Source organism: Nyctereutes procyonoides, unplaced genomic scaffold, assembly GCF_905146905.1.
Source record: "Nyctereutes procyonoides isolate TBG_1078 unplaced genomic scaffold, NYPRO_anot_genome, whole genome shotgun sequence".
NCBI lineage: Eukaryota > Metazoa > Chordata > Mammalia > Carnivora > Canidae > Nyctereutes > Nyctereutes procyonoides.
Window position 1 is genome coordinate 10,601,143 of NW_026575155.1, and position 23,188 is coordinate 10,624,330.

A 23,188-nucleotide genomic window follows, 5' to 3' on the forward strand; every position below is an offset into this window, starting at 1 on the left:
GCACAAGTGCGTTGGCTCTGTCACGTCTTATTTCTGATTTACCTCTTAGGTGGCTGAGAACGGAACCAGGCCCCATTTCTGGGGAGCTCTGCCGGCCACAAGGTGTTCCTGCCTATATGGGCATTTCCCAAACAATACACTGTTAGGGACTCACGGTACAGACTCCCCCGCTTCCCCTCCTTCCCCCACCCGTCCCCTCCCCTCCCTCCCCCTGCCCCCCCCTCCTCTCCCCCCCTCCCCTCTCCTCCCCCTGCTCTAATGGGAGGATCTGACACCCCGGGCCTCCACAGTGGACACCCCACCTCCGGCCAGGCAGGGCAGCCCGGGCTCTCCCTCCTTCCTAACGGGTGGGAGGTGTTCCTTCCCTGGAAGGAAATGGCCAGCCTGGGGCCCTTGTCGGCGCCGCTCAGGATCGAATGAAATGAAAATGAAGGCAGCCCGGCTGCTGGCAGGTCCTCGGTTATTCCCGCAGAAGAGCCCTCGTCGTATTTATATCCACAAAAGCAGTTTACTGAAGAAATTATACAGCAGTAGACATCCCAAACCTTTTCTCAAAATTCTCATTTAGGTGGTGTTTTTTATTTCATTAAAAATGATTCCTACCTTTGAAATCTCCCAGAAAAGTACGGCCTCTTTGGTTCCCGACGTCTAAACACGTCATCAAAGACAGATCATTATTAATGTCATGTGAACCTAAGAGGAGGTTCCTAAGCCAGAAATGTAGTCTCCGGGAACCAAACTGGAAACGACTCGGTGAATAAGCTGTATCGGTCCCAGGGGCGAGGCCCCGGGATAGAGCCGTGCCCGAGTCGGTCTGTTGGCTGGGGGCGGCACACGTCACCGGGCGCTGTCCCAGGATGGTGGCGGCCCAGCGGGGCCAGGGGGCGCCTGGCTCGGGCCCGCCCAGGCGCAGGGGCTGTCAGGGAAGGCGGGGCCGCCAGAGCCGACGCCTCGTTAGCTGTGGCCCCGCAGAAACGGCTGCGCAGGCTCCGCATCCACTGAACCACAGGGCTTCACCTGACACTCGGCGCCCGGGGCCGGGGCGCAGGCCCAGTGCAGCAGGTCCGGGCATCCTCCCGGCACCACCCGGTGCGGGCGGGCCTCCACCTCCTGCCCGGCCCCGCCGCCCGCCATGCAGGCCATGCAACGACGACAGGTGCGGACGGCCGCTGGGTCCTCCTGTGACAGCAGGGACGCCGTGTTCCCGTTCCTCCGAGTTCTGAAGTCATCATGAAGCGTGTTGTAAAAGGACGACGGACCAGAGCGGAAAAAATGCCCCAGGGCTCCAGCGGCTGCGCTCTGCGGCCATCGCTCTGCGGCCGTCGGTGGGACCTGCCAACACCGTTTGCGGCCCGGAGGCCGCTGTGCTGCCGCGGGCTCGGCCACCTCGGGCGGCGAGGGTTCCCTGTCGCCCCCAGGACCCCGCTGCCCGGCCAAGCTCCCGCGGCCGTTCCAGTTCCACTGCTCCCTGAAACGGCCCGGGGGGTCGGAGGCAGGGACTTCTGCTGGCCGCGGCACGATCTGGCCAAAAACGGTTGACAAGTCCTGCGGAACTTTACAGGAAAGGTCTGACGAGAGGAGCCCCCTGGACGCAGACGCCTCAAGGAAACGAGGGACAGCAGTGGCCGTAATCTGAGGGGTCGGGTTCGTTTCTGATACAGAATCCTCAGGAACACGAGCCGCGCGGCCGGCTCCGCGGCTGCGGCTCCCGCGGCCTCCCCGCCCGCGCTACGTCCTGCAGAGCTTCAGCGGGAAGTTCTCCGTGATGAGGTGATCCGCGTGGAGCAGCACGACGACGTTCACCTCAAATTCTGGGAAGAGAAAGAAGGGGCTTGGTGCTCACCGGGCCCCGCGGCAGGAACCACAGGCCAACCGCGCTGCAGGCTCGTTGGGAGGGGGGCAGCCGGGTGCCCTGGGGGCTCTGTACCCGCGTCCCACGGACGCACGTCGCCCCGAGCCTCCAGGAGAAGCGGCCACGGCGGCTGCACGGCCTCTGCCCGCCTCTGGCGCACTTGCCCCACGTCAGTGTCCCTTCGCCCTGGGACGCTGTCCGCTTCCCAAGCACACTGCCCTCGTCCTCGGTCTTTACCAGAGGGAACCTGCCATAGTCCTTGCTGTTCACTCATACTCGTGCTCATTTGTACACTCCTGACAGTTCTTTTTTTTTTTTATAGAGTTTTTTTTTTAATTTTTTTTATTTATTTATGATAGTCACAGAGAGAGAGAGAGAGAGAGAGAGAGAGAGAGAGGCAGAGACACAGGCAGAGGGAGAAGCAGGCTCCATGCACCAGGAGCCCGACGTGGGATTCGATCCCGGGTCTCCAGGATCGCGCCCTGGGCCAAAGGCAGGCGCCAAACCGCTGCGCCACCCAGGGATCCCCGACTCCTGACAGTTCTTAATGGGAGAGAGCACGTGCAGACGGCCCAGCTGCCGGCGCAGGTCTCCCAGCCAACAGAGACCGTGTCCAGCGACAGCGCGCAGCCTAACTGCTGTTCTTGGGGAGAGGGGCGGTGAACCCACCTGAGGCACCTGTTTAAAGAGCCATCTCTTGCTGCCAAGAGAGCAGGGAGCTTCGTGCCAAAGGCAGGAGGCCGAGCACCGAGCAGCTCGGCCCCACGGAAGGGGCTCTGCAGTTGCCTCGTCTGAGGCCCCAGGCTGGAGTCCCAAGGATGACGTCCCTGTTGTGGGGCTGGTGGCCTTCGCCACGCATCAGCCACAACAGGAGCTGGGCGCCAGCAGCACGTCCCACTTCTGTGCTCAAGTTCCGCCCAGGCGCCCTGCACGCGGAGTGGGTTCCCGCTGAAGGCCGGGTGGTCAGCCCAGCAAAGGTGAAGGCCGACACTGGGCGTCGGGCCCGAAGGGCCTCGCTGCCACCCCGGCTGAGGGGCGGGCGGCCAGATTCTGGGGAAGGATCCCAGGGCACACGTGAACGTTACAGGGATGCCTCCTAAATCTGACAGACATAGCAGGCAAAAATTTAGGTGCTTCGAGTACAGCAGGGGGAGAAAGAAGTTTAGGCCTCTTCAAGTTTACGGGAGGAACTAAGTGAGGACTGAACAGATGAGCTCGACCCTCTAGCTTGGACTCGGAGTACTCTGACCTAGACACCTTGGCAGCGTGCCTCCGGGAGGGTACGAGGCAGGATGGGCAGGGGCGCTGGGCTGGGGGTCTGGGGGTGCCGAGGGCACTCACCCTGCGCCCCGCTCCCAGTGCCACAGGCTTATACCACCTGTTCCACAATAACCACGCTCGCAGGTCCTGAGGGAAGTCCTGGCAGCCTAGCCGGGGCCACACCTGAGCCCGGGCTGTCTTACGGCAGGTGGCCGGCCTGGCCGGTATTCGACAAACAGCTGAGTCTGTGACCCTCTCTGCTCTGGACGCAGTGTCCCGACCCCTTCTGTGCTCGCTAGGCCACCACACTGCCGACAAAAGCCCTCGAGGGGCTCCCCAGATATTAATCCTGGGCAGTGACCACGACATCCCAAGCTGGGGGTGCAGAGGCCTCCGCGATGATGAAGGCTAATGCTGGGCTGTCACAGGCAGGTCCCTGCTCAGACGCCACCTGTCAGAGGAGCCTCCCTGGCCTCCACATGCTCCCTGCTGGCGTCCCTCCTGCACCTGCCATCCCCGCCTGGGGCCCACACCCATGGGTGCACCGTGGGGGCTAACCAGCCTGTGCGGGGGACTCGGGCAGGCCCCCGGGGTGGGGAGCTGGTGCACTTACCCACTTTGAAGTTGGTGGTCTCCAGCGTGGGGCAGGTGAACAGCCGCGGGAAGACCATGTGGATGGGGACCGAGAGGCCCCGACAAACATCGCCGTCGGCGATCTGGATGTTCTGGATCTCCGTGGCGTCTCGGGCGTATCCTTCGGCGCACCCTGCGGGGAGGGCACCGCGCGGTCAGAAACAAGCAATCCACCGACCCTTGGGGACTCCGCGAGCCTGGGTCCGCACACTCAGCGCCCCTGCCATTGGCTCTGCAGGACCTGGAGTCCACCCCGCCCCCGCCCCAGGTCTCACTTTCTCAAACACACAGTTCTCGTAAGGGCGGGGGGGGGGGGGCTCTCACTTCCGCTTCCACCCACGGGTCAGCTGCTGGGCAGAGGGCAACCGGGGCGGGAGGCCCTTACCGCAGGTCTCCACGCGGACCAGCTGCAGCTCTATGCTCTTGATGGCGGCCTCCGAGCTCTCGACCACCAGCTCCCCTGTCAGCGGCTGCGTGATGACGCAGTTGGTAGAGTTGAGATGTCCCCGGATGAGGAATTTGGGGAGCAAGGCTCTCTGGAACACAACAGAAAACATAGGGATGGAGGGCCAAGGGAAATTGTTCCACAGTCAGTCACTTGGTGCAAATAAAAACTGAAAACGGAGTTGGACCATTTCTATAAAACCTGCTGGGACCCTGTTTTACAAAATGGGAGGCCCTGTTTTACTTCCTTCTTCTGTCAAGGTCATTAACAGGCTGAATTATTCAACAACGGCCTGCAGCCACCGGGCGGCCAACACCGCCTGGACAGAACGGCCAGCAACCAGGGTCGGCCGATCCTTGGTCAGGTCTGGAACGCTCCTTCTCGCCAAGCAACACGACGTAACAACACCTGAGGAAGTTGCCAGGACTGTTTACGGGGAACCAGTCACGCTCCCCAAAAAGGTTTTAAAAGGAGAATCAACTGAAAATGCTCCCAATTACACAACTTTGAAAAGCCAAGGTACTTGTTTCATTTCAAGGACACATGAAGAGAACAGTTTTCATCAATGTTTGACTAAATAAAATCTCCTGGACCTTTTCCCTGTAGTCGTAGGAACCTGGTCACGGGTGGATGACGCTGTGTTTGTGGGAAGAGGATCGGAAGAGTCAGAGGCAACGGTTCTAGCAGCTTCGCCTCACTGGTCCCGGGTTCTAGAGCTAAGTCGGAGTTTAGAACACCACGTCTCACAGAAACAGAAATGCAGCTGCAAACGTGAGCCACGTATGTAACTTACAATTTTCTAGTAGCTCTATGTTAAAAAGTAAAAGGAAACAGCTAAAATCAACCAATATGCCCTAAATATCACTTCCACATATCATCAATATTAAAAAATGACGTTCATAGTGTCTTTCTCTTTGAAATCCAGCCAGCACCTCACCCCTGCAGCCCAGCGCCGACCAGCCCCCTGCAGGGCTGGTGGTCACTGGCTGGAGCTCACAGGGCACGCGGCACAGCGCAGGAAGCCGACAGCCCCGGAGGTGCAGAGCTCGAGGAGAGTCTTGATTCCAAACTCTAGAAACAACTACAAGTAAAGAAACTATTTGTTTAGTAAAATAAAAAGCAGCAGCAATCTATGTTAAAATTCTTTCAGGCAACTGATGGAAAAGAAAAGGTCTCAAAATCCAGCCTAAGATCCTGACTGACCATTCGTTTTACCCTCTCTTCCGAGGGGGCACGGTGTTAACATACACAAACGACCCCGAGAAAGGCTATGCGGAGCGCCACGTGGACACAACCCCAGTGACGTGTTTCTGTGCCTGGAAGTGCCCAGTGAGGCTCCTGAGAGCTCAGGGGGCCGTGTCCTGAGGTTGGCGGCAAGAGCTCTGCACGTGAGCGTCCCCTGGGCAGCCCTGAGATCAGAGGCGGTGCCCACCCAGGAAGGGAGTAGTTGGTGGTGCCCATGAGTGGTCTCTGGAGTCAGCACATGCCCAGGCTGGCACCACAGCTTCCCTCGAGGGGGACTTCCCACCCAGCACGCTCCCAGAGCAGGCCGGGCGAGGCAGGGCAATGCTCCTAGTCATTTACAGCCACCATGCAGGACAACGAGGCTCTCGCCCCAGAAGACAAGCTACCTGTGCACCCTAACAGAGAGCCCACAGGGCCGGAGGCCTTTTCCCCAGCAGCTCCTCTGTTGGAGTGCACGTTTACAACCAGAAGGACAGACTGTCATTTGGGTTGAGGACAATCTCGTTAACAAGGCCGCATGTATTTGATCCTCATCTATGAATATAAGCTGACATCCAAGAATCAACAAACCTTTGAGGAAAATAAAAGCAAAAAAAAAGAGTCACACATTCAGCAAACAGAATGACCAACCACTAGGAAACGGAGGGGAAGGGCCGTGCACCTGCAGTAGAAGAAGGGGCTATCTTGGAAAAGAAATGGGCTTGGAGATGAATCACACTGCTGCGGAGGCAAACATGTCAGCAGTCGGGCTACAAACCAACCGAAGAGCAAATGAGTGAGCTGAAAGACTGCGCCCAGACTCTCCCATGACACATCCAAGAGAAGTTCACAGAGCTGAAGGAAAGGCGGCCGGCAGACTGACTAATTAAACACCAAGATCCAACAAAGGCTTTGGAATTCCAGAATACTAAGGATGGGGAGAAGCTGGATGTTCTCGGGGCTGGGGGGAAGGGAGAGGGAGGAGAACAGATGAGCTCACACGAATTTGGGGACCAGATCATCAGTATCACCAGGCACGAGAAAACCAGGGTGCTACTCTCCAAGTTTAAGGGCAAATGAAGTTGAAGCCAGAAGCTTCCATCTACCAAGACAATAGAGGTCAGTGTGAGAGCAAAGTCAGGTGTCTGACCTCCATTCAAGGATGTAAGTCCACTCCTACCCTTTCTGAAAGAACAGCACTAGGATGTACTCCAGCAGCACAAAAAATACACTGAAGAAAGAAAAGGCTGAGAGGAAGCAGTGGTGAGCAAGGACATGGTGAAACTTCCAGTAATTAGTGACGGCTAAGTCATCACTGTGACACTTCGGGCAACTATTAGAAATGGTTTCTTAGTCGACAGAAGCTCAATACTGGGAAAAATAAAACAGATAAACTGGAGCATGGATTTCTGACCATTCCAACAAATAAAGGGTATATGTGGGAGGAAAATGCAAAAATGTTACAAACCCTCTGGCAGAAGGTTCTTGTTCTCAGTGCTGTTCCTTAAACTCATGATTGTCTCTGTATGTCTGAACATTTGGGGGTGGACTATTAGGAAAACAGAGATAGGATGTTAGAGGAAAAAGGAGCAAGCAACGGTATAAAAACAGAAAAAAAACAAAAACAAAAACAACCCTTATGACCTTAACCAAGGAGAGTAAGGACAAGTAAAAAAAAAAAAAAAAAAGAAAAGCAATAAAACAAAGAGGAGAGTACAGGACACGATGTAAGGAACACCACAAACTGTATTTCCCAAGATCCGGCCAGGAGCTCCTTATGAGACGCACTGGCTTCCGCTCCTCTTCCTCACTCCAGTCCTATCACTAAGTTTTATATTATTTAGGTTCTTGGCAGGAAGAAACACAAACCCACCTAAGAGCATGGGTGCTACCTGGGGAGCTCCTGGGGAGCTGTCAGGCTAACGGCCAAAGCTGGGGACAAGCGGGGCAGCGAGATCCCAGCTGGCAAGCCAAGGCCTGTGGCGACCACCCATGCTCCCTGCATGTTCCCAATCACGTTAAAATCCTTTTGAAGGAACAAGCTGACGGGCCCATGGGGGACTCGTCCTCTCCAGAAACTGGAGGGGGGGGATGGTAAATGGATTTTCAGAGAGGCCCCCAGGATGCACCCCTACCTCCCCAGGGAGGCCGATAATGACTCCTGGGCCTCGGACCTCCCACACTTGCTGATCAGCAGGATCCAGAGCAGAAAGTGGCAGTAGAGCAGGGGGGAAAGCCATGCCCTTGGATGACAGAGAGCAGGTGGCCAAATAAGAAGTAAAGGGGTGTGGCTCCCAGGCTGGGCGGCAGGGGGTGACTGGGACTCAGGGAAGTGGGGCTCTGGGCCCTACGAGGTAGACGGGGGGGCGGGGGGAGCACAGTGGGCAGTCAGCCCCCCGAGCAGCTTTTATGAAGCTGCTTCTTCTAAGTACTTACTTCTTCTTCTAAGTACTTACTGAGTTTAAAAAGAAAAAGAAAGAAAAAGAAAGAAAGAAAGAAAGAAAGAAAGAAAGAAAGAAAGAAAGAAAGAAAGAAAGAAAGAAAGAAAGAAATCAAAATTGAAAATCCAGTCTGGGGATCCCTGGGTGGCTCAGTGGTTGAGCATCTGCCTTTGGCTCAGGGTGTGACCCCGGGGTCCTGGGATCAAATCCTGCACTGGGCTCCCTGCAGGGAGTCTGCTTTTCCCCCTGCCTGTGTCTGTGTCTCTGCCTCTCTCTCTCTCTGTGCCTCTCATGAATAAAATCTTTTTTTTTTTTTAATAAAATCTTTAAAAAAACAAAGAAACAAAGAAAATCCAGACTGTTCTGGGTACGGACAATAATCAGAAATTTCGTCTTGCTGCGACTTGATACACAGACACAGAGCGTGTCCGTGGGATGCGGTCCCTAAGCAAACACCCCAGCTGGCAAGCGTGAGGAGCACCGTACCTCTTTGACGTTCTGCAAGGTTTCAGGCGTGATGGTGAAGTCCACGGGACTCGGGGTCAGCTTCCCCTTCTGAGGCTAAAACGGGAGGCAAAACCAGAATCAGCCGCTGGAAGCCAAGAGTTCCGCAGGCCACGGTCCCCGTTCCCCTTTCAAGGAAACGAAGGGCGGCCTAATGAACCGGGGAGGACTCGGTACTCCGAGGCAGGCAGGGGGTCTACAACCACTCTGCCGAAACACTGTGCTCCGTTCTTTGTCACATTTCTCCACCCCCCCATGACTCAGTTTCCTCATCTGTAAAACGAGGGAACTGCTTTCTCAATCTCTCAGGTCCAGAAATTACAAAATTAGACCTACGAGCCGAGAGTAGTGTCATTAGAAGGTGTTTATTTTAAACCTCTCTCGGAACGAGGGCTGACACCGCGTATCATATCCACCGACGTGCTCCTGAGTCAGCACGGTGACCCTAGGCGGTGCTGTTACTGTCACTGTCCACTTCACAGACGCGGACACTGAGGCACAGCGCGCGCACATGGCTTTCTCAAGTGGCAGAGCCGAGATTCAAGCCCAGGTGGTCTGGCTCCGACGCCAGCGCCGTGACCACTCGGCTGCCACCTGGAAGACTCCCTCCGACCTCTGCACGTTACCGCAGTCACTAACGGCGGTCATCTCCCCGTCACACAACCGCAGGACGCGCCCGGATGGCCCGGCTGCGTCAGGGCCGGCCTGGCCTGCTTCTCCCCGTGCTGCAGGAGGGACACCGGCCACCCTGCCAAGGTTACTCATCTGCCAAAGCAGTACAACGGACTTCCGGTCAGTTCCAGAGCTGGAATTCTAAGGAATATTCTAAGGAATATTAATTACTCTTATTAATACGTTTGTGAACATCCTCTTTTGCGAATATATTCTTCTTCCTCACAGCATTTAAAGGACTATTGGACTTGTCAACCAGAGATCACACGTGGTTTGGCCTCGTGAAATCAGTCCCAAAGAGCAGGCTTCTTGGAGGCCGTGAGCTGGTAAACTGCTGGGAGCAGGGAGGAGGCCCCGAGAACTCAGCCCCCACTGCCTGCCCCGAGCTGGCCTCCGTGGGGGCTCTGCAGCCATGAGCGGGCTGTGGGCCCTGGGTTGGGGGCCAAGGGGGTCCTGGCCTGGAGCCCAGCTCTGGGCAGGGAACTGAATTTGGGCTCATTCTCCTTCACAAAGGTGGAGGCTCTTTTTGCAGAAGACATAAAAGGGTATATGTCTCTTTTAGGGAATAAACCACATTAAAAAAAATTTTTGTTTGTTTCAGTTTGATAGAAAAAAGGAAAACATCTCAATCACATCATTTCCAAAAAAGATAACTATTTGGGGGATCCCTGGGTGGCTCAGTGGTTTAGCGCCTGCCTTTGGTCCAGGGTGTGGTCCTGGGGACCCAGGATCGAGTCCTGCATCGGGCTCCCTGCATGGAGCCTGCTTCTCCCTCTGCCTGTGTCTCTGCCCCTCTCTCTCTCTCTCTCTCTCTCTCTCTCTCTCTCTCTCTCATGAATAAATAAAATCTTAAAAAAATAATAACTATTTTAAATATTTTCTATAACACACTTCTCACTGAAAGAGTCAAACACAGTAACCACTAAAATTAAGAGGGAAACTATAAATGTCAGAAGTCCTAAAAAGTAAGAACGATGCAAATAAAGGACATCAGTGACTACCAATCTTATTATATACAGGAGATTTTACAATATTACACTTTTGCTTAACCATGACTAAAAGACACCTGTGGATATTTCCGAACAGTGTAAAAGAGATGGAATTGCAAATTTTCCACAAACACCAACTGCCTCACCTCGGAGCTCCATCGAAGCCCCACTTACTAAGGCATGTGGCAAAGATCATGGGATACGTGTGGGTTCCCCAGAATGCTGAGTCCCGCTCATGCCAACAAAGCTATAGGCCACGCTGGGTGAATGAGCCAAGGAAGGCTCGTGGCTCTAGTGTCTGTCCAGGTGGGGTGGCCCCTTGACGCGGCCTGCAGCCCCAAGAGTCCGTGCCCTCAGGAGCACGGGTCTCTTCTAGCCTGGCGAGTTCAGAATCGGTGTTTCCGAGGTGGCCCAGAGAGATGTGCTCCCGCACAGCCGGGCTCTGTTCACCTGGGCGCCTCTAGGAACCCCGGTCTGGCTCTCTCCTCTCCCTAAACTGCTCAGAATAAAAGCAAAGGCAGATGGACCACACCTAGGGCAGGCGCCGTCAGTCACTGCTAAGTGTTGCATGATGACCAAGGACTAGCACGGATGGGCTGCAGAGGACTCTGCTTTGAAGTCACCCAGAGTCACCTACAGCCAAAGGGAGGGCGCTCCAGTCCCCTAAGTTGGCACGTGAGAGGAAAGTTTTTTTTTTTTTTTAAAAAGATTTTATTTATTCATGATAGACATAGAGAGAGAGAGAGAGAGAGAGAGAGAGGCAGAGACACAGGCAGAGACACAGGCAGAGGGAGAAGCAGGCTCCATGCCGGGAGCCTGACGCAGGACTCGATCCCGGGACTCCAGGATCACACCCGGGGCCAATGGCAGGTGCCAAACCACTGAGCCACCCAGGGATCCCCTTGAGAGGAAAGTTTTAAGAATGTGTCATCACTGCAAAATATTAGCAGAAGGTGTTGGGAGAGGCAACCTGCTCTGGCCCGGAGTGTCCCCACGCGTCCTTGCTGGGCAGACCAAGAATGTAAGGCCCTGACCGTCCCTTATCTGGGTCAGGCCATTTCTCTGGGTTGTGTTCGCCGCAGCCACCTCGGGGAAGGATGTCTCTCTCCGAAACGGCCTTGCTCACTGCTTGCTCTAACACAGGTGGGCTCCCAGCCTGGTGCTCCTTAGGGGCACCTCAGTGGCATCTGGGCCATGGCATTGCCCTGTGGGATTCTGGGCCCTGGCGAATAGGGCACACGCCACTGTTGGTGCTCTGACCCTGCCAGGAGAAACCAGGTCCCTCATCTCCGACCCAGGAGTCTTTCCCCAGCAGCCAGGACACGGCACCAGGCTGACTTATCAGCCTACAAATGGGATAAAACACCAGACCCTACAGAGGGTCCCCATTATTAAGCCCGGGGCCCCCGAATATAGCTTACAGCAGAGTGAACGATGAATTCGCAGGTCTTTGTCAAGTCCTTGGCCAACAGAGACCGCCTCATGTCACAGCGCAGGGTATACTGGAGGGAGAAGTCGGAGAGGACAAGGTTATGTTCGTGTGACTCACTTTCATCGCGGAATTACATTCAAAGACACAAGTCAACATTCTTAGGGAAACTGGGTCCAATTACCGTGTTATCTGAAATTAACATACCTAACGGGGAGCCAACGCTCAAAACAAAATTCCTCGGCCTATGCCCACAGCCGTCCCAAGGCACAGGGGCTCAGCTGCAAGACAGGGGAAGACCAGGGTGACAGAAGAGAGCGTGCACTCCGAAGCAAGAGCTAGCTCAAATCCAGCTGTCCGCGTTGCTGGGTGAGCGCTGCCAGTCAGACAACTGCTCTGAGCTTCGGCTTCCTGCTCCATGAAATACGGGCATGAGGATCTGCTTGCAGCAAGAGCCCAGCGGGACCGTGGGGGTGGGTGTGTGGGTGTGTGTGCAGGGTACTGGCACATGGTCAGCCACAGGGCAGCTCTCCGTGCAGCGGCCGCTATTTAGTAGTAAGGATTGGGAAGCACACAGAAAGGCCTGGAAGCCCCGGACAGCATCTCGCATGGCACAGAGCACCCGGGGACACAGGGCTGAGCGCACCTGTGCGGCGGTCACCGCACCGGGGGCCGGACTGAGACCCCGCGCAGGACCTGCAGTTACGGAAGAGCAGCGGTGCTCAAGGAGCCAGGACCCCAGGGCAGCTCAACACCGGCTCTCCGTACTTTAACCTTACGGAGGAATAAAGAAAGGAAACCCCTTTTAGAAGTTTATTTTGGAAAATTCCAACATATGCAAAAGTAAAGAGAAGAGAGACGTCCCCCACGTCCACGAGGCAGCTTCCAGATTGGTCGACGCACAGCTCGCCTCACTTGACCATTCTCCCCGGCTGCCCGCGCACGGATCCCATGTGCAAACGGAAGCGGACAGGCGAGGCAGCGGGCGTCACTCTAGCTCTTGGCTGCGTTCAGTTCCTCTGCTGTCCCTCTGCTACTTTTCGGCACCAGCCACTCCCGGTTACCTCCTGCAGGACAGGCCCTGTTCTCCCCCAGGGAGAGCCAGCCCCTCTGCACAGCTGGTGCCCCAGCCACGAGCTCCAACCCGGGACTACTTCTTCCCGTCCGTCTGTGGGCTGACAGCTGATTGGTAACAACATTCTACAGCATTCTACACACGATCGCTGTCTTCAGGCTCATTAAAAAAAAAAAAAAAATTGGGGGCGCCTGGGTGGCTCAGTGGTTTAGCATCTGCCTTTGGCTCAGAGCGGGATCCCGGAGTCCAGGGATCGAGTCTTGTATTGGGTTCCCTGCATGGAGCCTGCTTCTCCCTCTGCCTGTGTCTCTCATAAATAAATAAATTTTGGGCGGCCCCTGTGGCGCAGCGGTTTAGCGCTGCCTGCGGCCTGGGGTGTGATCCTGGAGACCTGGGATCGAGTCCCACGTGGGGTGGGGCTCCCTGCGTGGAGCCTGCTTCTCCCTCTGCCTGTGTCTCTGCCTCTCTTTGTCTCTATGAATAAATAAAATCTTTAAAAAATAAAAATAAAATAATAAATAATTTTTAAAAATCTTTAAAAAATAAAAATAAATAAAAACAAAACCACAGAATCCATATGGAAGAAAGTCAGCTGTTGTCTTAAGGATCATGTTAAAAATGATCTGTATGACTGGGACTATGTGCATGGGTGAATCAAGAAGCTGCATCATTATGAACGCTCTATCCACATTACACAGGAAGTCACTCTACATTTAAGGTAACACTGGGAGATTAAAGCACTTTAAAAAAAAAAAAACCCTTGTCTGCAAGGAAGGACCTTTTCAGGTACATATATGTATGAGATTCTTTTGAGATATCAATCTAGTCTCCCCGACCTGATAAGCTCCAAGAGGCCTGGTGCTGTCAGATTCATATAGGTGTGTGTGCATGCACGTGTGTGCACACGTACATCTATGCACGCGTGTATGTCTGTATGTGTTTTCATCTTTCTCCTGTACAGCCCACACCCTGTCTAGCACGGGCAACATTTTGTTCAGGCTTGCCTGCTGGCTCGGATTCTTTTCCCATCTTTAGTCTCAGGGGTTTGGTGGGCGCAGAAGGGACTGGTAAGCCAGGGCTACTGGGATCGCTGGAAAGAATTCTTTTGGCCGGGGATGCCAACCCAGTAGATGGGAGGCTGCAGCCGCTTGCCAACAACCAGCCTGGCCACGGCCAGGGAAGAGCCTGAGAGGGAGGTGTGTGCAGAAGGCCAAGCCGAGTCACAGCTGGCTTCCCTGGAACGGCCAGCTCGACGATCTATGAGATCTCTTTCTAGGCTAAGTCAGTTCGAGCTGGATTTCTATAACTTGCAAAGGAATCAGAACAACAGGCATCAACTTCTGGTCACGAAATGTTTTTAAGCATGAAAGCAATAATTAGTAACATGGGGCAGCTGCTAAGTGCATGCGGGGAGAAAGGTGGAGAAAAGAGGAACACGGTGATGTTCTGTTCTGGGAATCACGTTGATTCTTTCACATGTACCATCTCAGTGGATTATAAGGACAGTCACCAAATAACTCCCTCATTCAGCCACTCAGCAAATACGTACTTGGAGCATTCTCTCTGCCCGGCCCCGTGCTAACTAAGCACTTCGTGCCAAGGCCTCATTAATCTCCTAGGAGGAGAGGTCGTGGAGGCTGCCCAGGGTCACAGAGGTGGGATTTGAATTTATACCTGCCGGTTGCCAAAACCCATGCTCTGAACCCTTACGCAATGCTGTGACTCAAGCCCAGATCTGTCTGCTGCGAAGCCCTAGATCTTTTTACTTTTCCTGATCTTGCCCAACTGCTAAGGAGTGGTCCAGGTGGTAGGAGCCACTGCGGGTCAGAGGGGGTCAGGCCAGTCAGACCACGAGCAGGGTGCCAGGAGGTCCAAGACTGGATCTTCTTCTTCTTCTTTTTTTTAAGGTTTTATTTATTTATTCATGAGAGACACAGAGAGAGGCAGAGACATAGGCAGAGGGAGAAGCAGGTTCCCTGCGGGTAGCCTGGTGCAGACCTCGATCCTAGGACCCCGGGATCACAACCTGAACCGAAGGAGGATGCTCAACCGCTGAGCCACCGGGTGCCCCCAAGATTGGATCTTCTATGACCGTCAGTTAACATGAGGCCAAAGGAAAGAAGAAAGAAGACATGGGCAAATGACTTGAGGCCGACTCCTGGAAAGGATATTCTTAACTGTGAGAAAGGATGACCAGCAGGTGGATAAATTAATTCTGAATGACAGTTTTGCAGACATGCTGGTACTGCCGTGATGCTGGGCTACAGCATAAAGCCTTGCTAGTACGGCCACGAGAGTAGAACAAACATAATAAAATTTGCTTGTGATTTACATGACTTTCCAAAGAAAAGGCAGTTGCACAAAGGACAACTGGGGAAAGCGGACAGGTTCTCATATGCACGATCTGATCACAAAGGGGAGGAACGAACCCAGCCTGCCTGAGGAGAGGAACAAGGGCAAACGCCACCCAGCAGCCTCTGTCGACCGAGTAAGGAGGAAACCTGGACCCTGCAAGCTGGAAATGTAATACTTGCTACACCTTATACCCTTTGTTCTGTCTTATGGTTCTTACTATTTTTACATTACGTTACCATAACACAATTCAAATTCTAAATGTGAAATGCCTTTGCGCCCACATCATTTGAGAGAGAGGATGTTACTAGGTTCAACAACACTTTCTTTCCAGAGGAATGTACCTATAAATCTTCAGGGTAAGCACGGCAAGCGACGGCCCCATGGGGCCACGCTGAGGCCAACCCTGTGCCCACGAGTGGTCGCCATCGGCCATGGGTGGCACTTGCTCTGCTATAAAACACAGAGGCTAACAAAAGACCCCTCTAGAAACTGAATGAATGATCAATGAATGAAAAACTGATTTTAAAAACCCAACATCCCAGTTTCTCTCAAGAAGTGTATTCTCAAGGGGCGCCTGGGCTAGCTGAGTCGGGGGAGCACACGACTCTTGGTCTCAGGGTTGTGAGTTCGAGTTCCATGCTGGGTGTAGAGATGACTTAAAAATAAAATCTTTAAAAAAAGCAGCAGCATATTTTCTCAAAAGGAGCAATAATAAATTTGGATATGAATTGAGGGGGCGCCTTGATGGCTCAGTTAAGCGTCTGTCTCGAGTCATGATCCCAGAACCTTGGGATTGAGTATTCCATCAGGCTTCCTACTCAGCGAGGAGTCTGCTTCTCCCTCTCCCTTTACTGTTTTTCCTGTTTGTTCTCTTTGTCAGATAAATAAATAAAATCTTTAAAATAAAATGAGTATGAATTGGGAATGAGATGATATTTGAGAACTTTTGTTAATTTTGATGGGTGTGAAGATGCCGGCTGTGATTATGTAGGAGAGCATCCCTATTTTCTGGAGATGGATATTGAAGTAGCTCAAGATGAAGTGTCGTGATTCTGTAACTAACTTTGAAATGACTCAGGAAAGATAAACACAGATGAAATAAAAATGGCAAAATTCTAATAAATGTTGAATCTAGGTGATAAGCTCTTCTACATTGGAGGTTAGGATGAGAAGAAATCTCTACATTTTTAGAAACCTGTGAGATATTTGGGAAGGTAGGGAATTCTAAGTTGTAGCAGTCTGAAGTTAACCCTCACGGGGTAAAATCTGATGAAAAAAGGGGGATCCCTGGGTGGCGCAGCGGTTTAGCGCCTGACTTTAGCCCAGGGCGCGATCCTGGAGATCCGGGATCGAATCCCACGTCCGGCTCCCGGTGCATGGAGCCTGCTTCTCCCTCTGCCTGTGTCTCTGCCTCTCTCTCTCTCTCTGTGTGTGACTATCATAAAAAAAAAAAAAAAGAAAAGAAAAGAAAAAAGGTTGGGTCAGGGTGACCATACACCTTACTGAAGAATTCACCACACACTAATCCTCCAATTGCATTTTTTAAAAGATTTCATTTATTCATGAGAGAGACACACAAAGAGAGGCAGAGACACAGGCAGAGGGAGAAGCAGGTTCCCTGTGGGGAGCCTGATGCAGGACTCGATCCCAGGACCCTGGGATCATGACCTGAACCAAAGGCAGACACTCCACTTTTGAGTCACTCAGGCATCCTCCTCCAATTGCATTTTATTTTATTTTATATATATATTTTAAAGATTTTAGTTATTTATTCATGAGAGACACAGAGAGAGGTGCAGAGATACAGGCAGAGGGACAAGCAGGCTCCATGCAGGGAGCCCGACGTGGGACTTGACCCTGGGTCTCCAGGATCAGGCCCTGGACTGGAGGCAGCGCTAAACTGCTGAGCCACCTGGGCTGCCCCTCCGATTGTATTTTAAAGAGTTTCCAACTTACACACAGCCATGCAGGACACAAATACTCAAGATTTTTATATGCAGTTGACTTTTGAACAACGCGGGGTTGAGGGGTACCAATCCCCGCACAGTCAAAACTCCATGGATAACTTGTGACTTCCCAAAAACATAACTACTGAGAGCCTACTGTTGACCAGAAGCCTCACTAATAACATCAACAGCTGGTTAACAGTTATTTTGTAAGTTATACGTACCATATACTGTATTCTTACAATAAACTAAGCTAGAGAAAGAAAACCATAAAGAAGAGAAAATACATTTGCACTCTACTGTATTTACTGAAAAAAAAAAAATCCATGTAAAGGGGACCCACAAGGTTCAAACCCATGTTGTTCAAAGGTCAACTATATATATCTGCATGCCCTTCTTGGCAATATTTGGAAAAGGATGAGATTTCCAATTTGATTTTTTTATAAGACTTTATTTTTTATGGTAATTTCTACACCCATCGTGAGGCTTGAACCCACAACCCCGAGAGATCAAGAGTCACATGCTCCGCCGACTGAGTCACCAGGCACCGCTCCGATTTGATTTTAAACAAACTAATCTAACAAGAACAATGAACACAGGCGGAAGTGACAAGAAGCATGACCAGTGAAACCTGAATGTTATTCTCTTTGGTTTCTCATGAACGAGCGCTTATGTTATTAAATCAACAGTGTTAAAGAGCTACTGTGTCGAGCAAGCAAGGCAACGCTGATTCTGGAAAGAGAATAACTGTGATGTTCAAATGACACGTTTGGGATTTTGTCAGTCTTGCTAAGAAGGCATTGTGCATGGACTGCCTTTGGCGGTGAAAGGACTCCCGACCTAGGAAGCTGGTCAGAGCGCTTGCACTGCTGTGCACGGGCAATTCGCAGGTCTACACAGCCAACTTCCTGTGAATCCGGACACTTCCCTGTCATTACGGTCACTTCCCATGGGCTGGCCAGAGCCTTTAGTGTACAGACTGCACACTGAAACAGGTGCACCAATAATGAAGGACGAGACGCAGTTTTTCTGGACGGAAAGGTAGTGACTGCAGGGCAGGATGTCACTTGGCACCTGCTTCTCAACTCATCTTTCGAGCACTTCATCGAACTCGCACACAGACAAACCTTGAGGTGACACTCTCACGAGGGTTTTGAGGATCTGTATTTTTAAAGTGGTATGTTTTAGGCAGGGGAATGGTCTCTGACTGAGACCAAATTATCAGCTACAACTTAATAAATCAAGAAACTTCCTAACTTTCCGCCCTGTTGCACGTATGCAAGACAAAATGGTTTTGTCTCATGGAGCAAGGGGAACCCTGCAAGGCTGATATCACAAAAGTACCTTTCTTTCCGCTGAATAAAGGAAAGGCTCTCTCTCACCCGCTCGCCCTGAGTCATGACTCCGAACTGTGCCGGAGACAATAGTGGCTGTGAAAGGCGTCCTGGGCCAGCGGAGGTAGACAGGAAGTCATAAATTCACTTCCCCTCATTTACAAGGTTTGTTCAATAAAGAATACAAGCCTATGTTAGAGTAGTAGCCTTTGGATATCTAACAAAGAGATATTTATGCGTATAGAACAGACAATTAGTGCGGGTGCCAGAGAGGAGGGCATATCTGTCACCAAACACTACCAGCACCCCTCACGGTGTCAATGTGGCCTGAATAGGGCCCAACAGAAACAACAGAATTTTTTAAAAAGAAGCTAGAGCAGGGGTCTCAACGGGATTCCTATCAAAAATCATGGCCACACATAAAATGTGTTCTGCACAGCAAAATGAGAAATCAAAATAGAATATAGATGGGTGGTCTTGGCATGATTACAGTATTAAACTCTTGGGTCCATCTGGTAACTTTCAGTGAAAGAAAGACGGAGCCATTTTGCAGAAGAAAAGCCAGGAAGCCACCTGCACGGGATTAGGAAACTCTCACCTGAATGTTGACGAACACGCCGTGGTAAGTCTCATACAGAACTTTGTTGCCCTTCACGTGCAGAGGAAATTCAAAAGGAATTTCTGTCTTGCCACTGGGAAACTTGCCTGGCTTCACCATTTCGATGGTACTGTTGATAATCTGGATAGGCTGTAAAGGAAAAGCAACCCAATCTCTCAACGCGCACTTTTGGATGCACTTTCAAATTACCGTGTCTGTTAATGATCTCTTGAAAGCCCCAGCCCCTGAGCCCTCGGGGGCTACCCTCCCTGTGTCCTGGCCAGCACCATGCTGTGTCTGCCGGGGAGTGGCCAGGTGGCTCAAGTCTCTGGCACAATTATGGTTCATCCACAGTTCTGGATGCTTCCATGTCTGGGGCACATCTGAAGCCATATTTCCTCTCCTATCCCCCAAAAGCTCAGTTAACTGTCCTAACAACCATCCTGACAGGCATTCCTACCTTCAGTCAAGGTAGGAGGGCCCGGTGGGCTACCACCTGAACCCATGGTTCCTCACCACCCTGTGCCCATCTTGGACGCCAGCCTCCTGGGAGCCTTCCCACCACCCACCGCGCGGGGAGGAACAGGCCCGTCCTCAGCCCTGTGCACCTCAGCGTTACATTGGGACTTGCCCAAAGGCAGCCATCACACCTTCCTTAGTTCACATATTCTAAGCTTTGGTTTTGTATCACTCGGAAAATCTACAGCTTTTGAAGTGAGTCTCTAAGTGCTTCCGGAGGAAAATGGGGAGATTGTGGAAGATGACAGGGAGGCCCTGGATCTGAATGTGGCCAACTAGAAACCATCCTTCCTCTCACCTCCTGCCCCCTCAAAACTCAGCCTTATTATGTCCTTCAGGAAAATGAAACTATAGTATAGAAAAGGAGTTTATATTCTGGAACATACACCTCTACCCAAAATGACAAAAAGGGAAGAATGGCCACTGTTCTATCTGCATTTTACCCGAATATCAAATCCAAGAGCTGCCATGTACACAGTCAAAATAACAGTTTTGTTTGAGGAAGGTAAGTGCCAGAAGCCACAGGCACTTCTCAGAAGAGCTCTGGTCTCTTTAAAAGCTGAATTTAGTGCACTTCTACTTCTCCTAATCCTACCTTATTGGAATAAAAACAGGCAGACTTCTAAGAGCAGGATATATTCAGAATCAAAACATGTGAATGCTTTTTCAGTTTGATTAGTCAGTATTAAAAGTAGGACCACTGCTATACCTTGCAAAATACCGACAGGTTAACAACAGTAAAGCCAGAGAGCAAATTAAAAACCACCACATGGGACACCTGGGTGGCTCAGTCGGTTAAGTCTCAGTCTGCCTGCCTTTGGCTCGGGTCACAATCTCAGGGGTCTGGGGTCCAGTCTCGCATCCCATTGGGCTTCCTGCTCAGCAAGGGGTCTGCTTCTCCCTCTCCCTTTGCCCATCCCCACTGCCGTGTGCACATGCTCTCTCTCTCTCAAATAAATAAATAAATCTTAAAAAAAAAAAACCACCACAAACATTGGGATAATGAACTAAAAATGTGCAACCTAAGCGTTCTTACCTTAACGGAATTATAGAAAGCCTCAAACACACCCACACTCTTGGCACTGAGCTGGAGGTTCACGCTTCCTTCCACTGTCAAAGACACTCCCTGGTGCTGGATTGAATCTTTACCAGATATGACCACCACGCCTGAGAGCACTTCCTAGGAGAACAGAGAGAGCCACCAGTCACATTAACATGTCTTTGCATCCACCTTGTTTATTAGCAGAGGTAGATCTCCTTAGCAATCAATTTGTTCTAAGATATTCAGTGAGCACTTATTGCAGACTAGAGACCTGGATGCTGGGATGAAGAAGGCAAAGCCTTGGGTAGGGGCTGGAGAGCCAGGAAGGATGACGGGGCAGGGCCGATGCACAGTGCTTGGGAGCACTGCTGGGAGCACTGAACTGGGCAACAGATCTCAGGCCATCACAGCCTTCCAGATGCTTCTGCACTCCCCGCTGGGAGAATCCCAGCAAATGTCTGACGCCAAAGGGCAAAGAGAAGGGTCAGAGGCAAGGGGCAGGTTCATGGCCACGTTACCCACAACCATGTATAAACAACCTCTTCAGGAAAAAGACAGTAAGATAAAACCCTTTTCTTTGGGTTCTTTCTCAGTTATGCTAAAATGACTACACATTTTCAAATGCACAATTTAACACAACCACTGGCCTGGTGCTCTTTCTGCCCAGGCAGCCTCACGGAGGAGGGGTCTCGAGCTCATCCACAGAACACAGGGGGCACCTCACTGCTTTTGCGAAGTCTTCCCCAATCTCTCCCCTGCCTGGGTCACTCGGTAGACATTCGAGCCTAGATTTCCCTGGATCATAAATCATTTAAGAAAGATTTCACAACAGATCATCTATTCATCTATCTGAAGATAATTGCAGAGTAACAAAATATGGACATTATACTCTCTCCTGGATGGCAGTTCCTTCCCGTCACCAAAGAACCCGACGGTCTCAATTTGCTAAGGGGGTTTTGTGTGGAAAAGGAAGTTCAGGAGATTACACAGCATCCACTGGAGCGGAAAGAGAATCCACAATAAATTCAAACAACATGTTGGTGAAACGACCATCAGAAATGGAGCACGACCACTGTCAAATGGTAATATGATTGCAGAAAATGTAGCACGACTGCTGTCAAATGCTAATATGATGGTAATACAATGGCAAAAAATTACAAAGAGAGGAAAACCAGCAAAATTAAAATGAGCCTGCAGATCAAAACATTAAAAACCATCTGTCCTACTGGTGTTTAAATCTTATTTCCTCTGGTCATCCGGTGAAAAAACTTTTACCAAGTTCTCAGAGCATGAGAAATTTGGGGAGCAGGGAATATTTGATGTCCCTTAAATGTGCTAATATTTTGTGTTTGTGTCCTCCTTTCCCATAAAAAGTGCATAAGCAAATTTAAACGAAAATTCCTCTGAAATAATTTAAATTCAATTAAAATTAATTCTATTACTTCTTGTACAACTGAAATTAAGTAGAAGTCTAATTTTTAAAAGTTTAAATCCACAAGTACATTTTTAAAAATTTACTTGACAACTGAGTCTCAGAAAGTGAGCCAAAATAATTGCATGACCTTTATCACTTAATATAATACAGGAGCACTTGGGACATTCTGCTCCTATCTAATCACATTTTCTGTTAATCTCATGGGAACAGGATCTGGACTGACCACTGATTGGCATATTATAGTCGTGACATCAATAGAACCTTTCCTTCCCAGATCCCTATAGCTCAAGAAGGAAAAGGAAGTAAAGTTCTTGGAAGGAAGCAGAGTAAATATTTGATGACCCAAGGGACTCTTTTGTCACTTTGATTTAATTAAGAAAGAATATAGTAGAGGGGCGCCTGGGTGGCTCTGGTCATGATCTCAGGGTCCTGGGATCCAGCCCCACACTGGGCTCCCTGCCCAGCAGGGAGCCAGCTTCTCCCTATCCCTCTGCCTGCCCCTTCCCCTGCCTGTGCTCTCTGTCTGTCCAATAAATAAATAAAATCTTACAAAAAAAGAAGAAAGAAAGAAAGAAAGAAAGAAAGAAAGAAAGAAAGAAAGAAAGAAAAAAGAGAAAGAAAGAATGAAAGAAAGAAGAAAGAAAGAAAGAAAGAAAGAGAAAAGAGAAAGAAAGAATGAAAGAAAGAAGAAAGAAAGAAAGAAAGAAAGAAAGAAAGAAAGAAAGAAAGAAAGAGAAAAAGAAAGAAAGAGAGAAAGAAAGGAAGGAAGGAAGGAAGGAAGAAAGAAAGAAATGCTTGGGTGGCTCAGTGTTGAGCATCTCTGCCTTTGGCTCAGGTCGTGATGCCAAGGTCCTGGGATCAAGTCCCACATCGGGCTCCCCACAGGGAGCCTGCTTCTCCTTCTGCCTGTGTCTCTGCCTCTCTCTCTCTCTCTGTGTCTCTCATGAATAAATAAAATCTAAAAAAAAAAATAAAAAAGGAAAAAAGAAAGAATATAGTAGAGAGAAATACAAAATTAATAAAATATTTGTAGGTAAGTTTGGCAGGTCTATTCAATCAACACCAACGAAAGAGGGATAGAGAATTTGTCCAAGTGTTGCCCAAGGAGCCAAGAAACAGAATTTTACGTTTTATTATGACTTGTTTATTCTTAAGAAACAGAACTTTAGAAACAGAAGACAGTTCAACAAATGGGTAAGGCCCATGGTAATGAGGAACCGATCCTTTGTTGCTTTTTCATTGGAAGATCTTTTTTTTTTTTTCATTCCAAGACAACTGACATGTAAGACCTCACTAGTTTTAGTCACTCCGGAAGATGCTTGAGTAATTCTGGTCCAGGAGCACAGATGAACCTGAATAACTAAAACCAAGGGAAAACTCAAGGCCTCACCAACTTTTGTCCGGAATTCTCAGCAGGGAGGAGGTAAGATGTGGC

The 23,188-nt window shown here is 50.7% G+C and overlaps 1 protein-coding gene across 1 annotated transcript in view; it reads right to left on the minus strand.

Moving 5' to 3' along the window:
• Window positions 1-544: 544 nt before the first annotated feature.
• The window catches only part of VPS26C (VPS26 endosomal protein sorting factor C), a 49,615-nt gene continuing 26,971 nt past the window's right edge, over window positions 545-23,188 (minus strand). Inside the window, exons 2-8 of the mRNA XM_055313431.1 lie at window positions 20,313-20,456; window positions 18,758-18,907; window positions 11,442-11,522; window positions 8,342-8,416; window positions 4,131-4,281; window positions 3,726-3,878; window positions 545-1,811 (exon numbers count right to left, since the gene is read on the minus strand). Of these exons, the coding sequence (XP_055169406.1) occupies window positions 1,729-1,811; window positions 3,726-3,878; window positions 4,131-4,281; window positions 8,342-8,416; window positions 11,442-11,522; window positions 18,758-18,907; window positions 20,313-20,456 (837 nt within the window). The 3' untranslated portion in view covers window positions 545-1,728. The remainder of the gene's footprint in view (window positions 1,812-3,725; window positions 3,879-4,130; window positions 4,282-8,341; window positions 8,417-11,441; window positions 11,523-18,757; window positions 18,908-20,312; window positions 20,457-23,188) is intronic.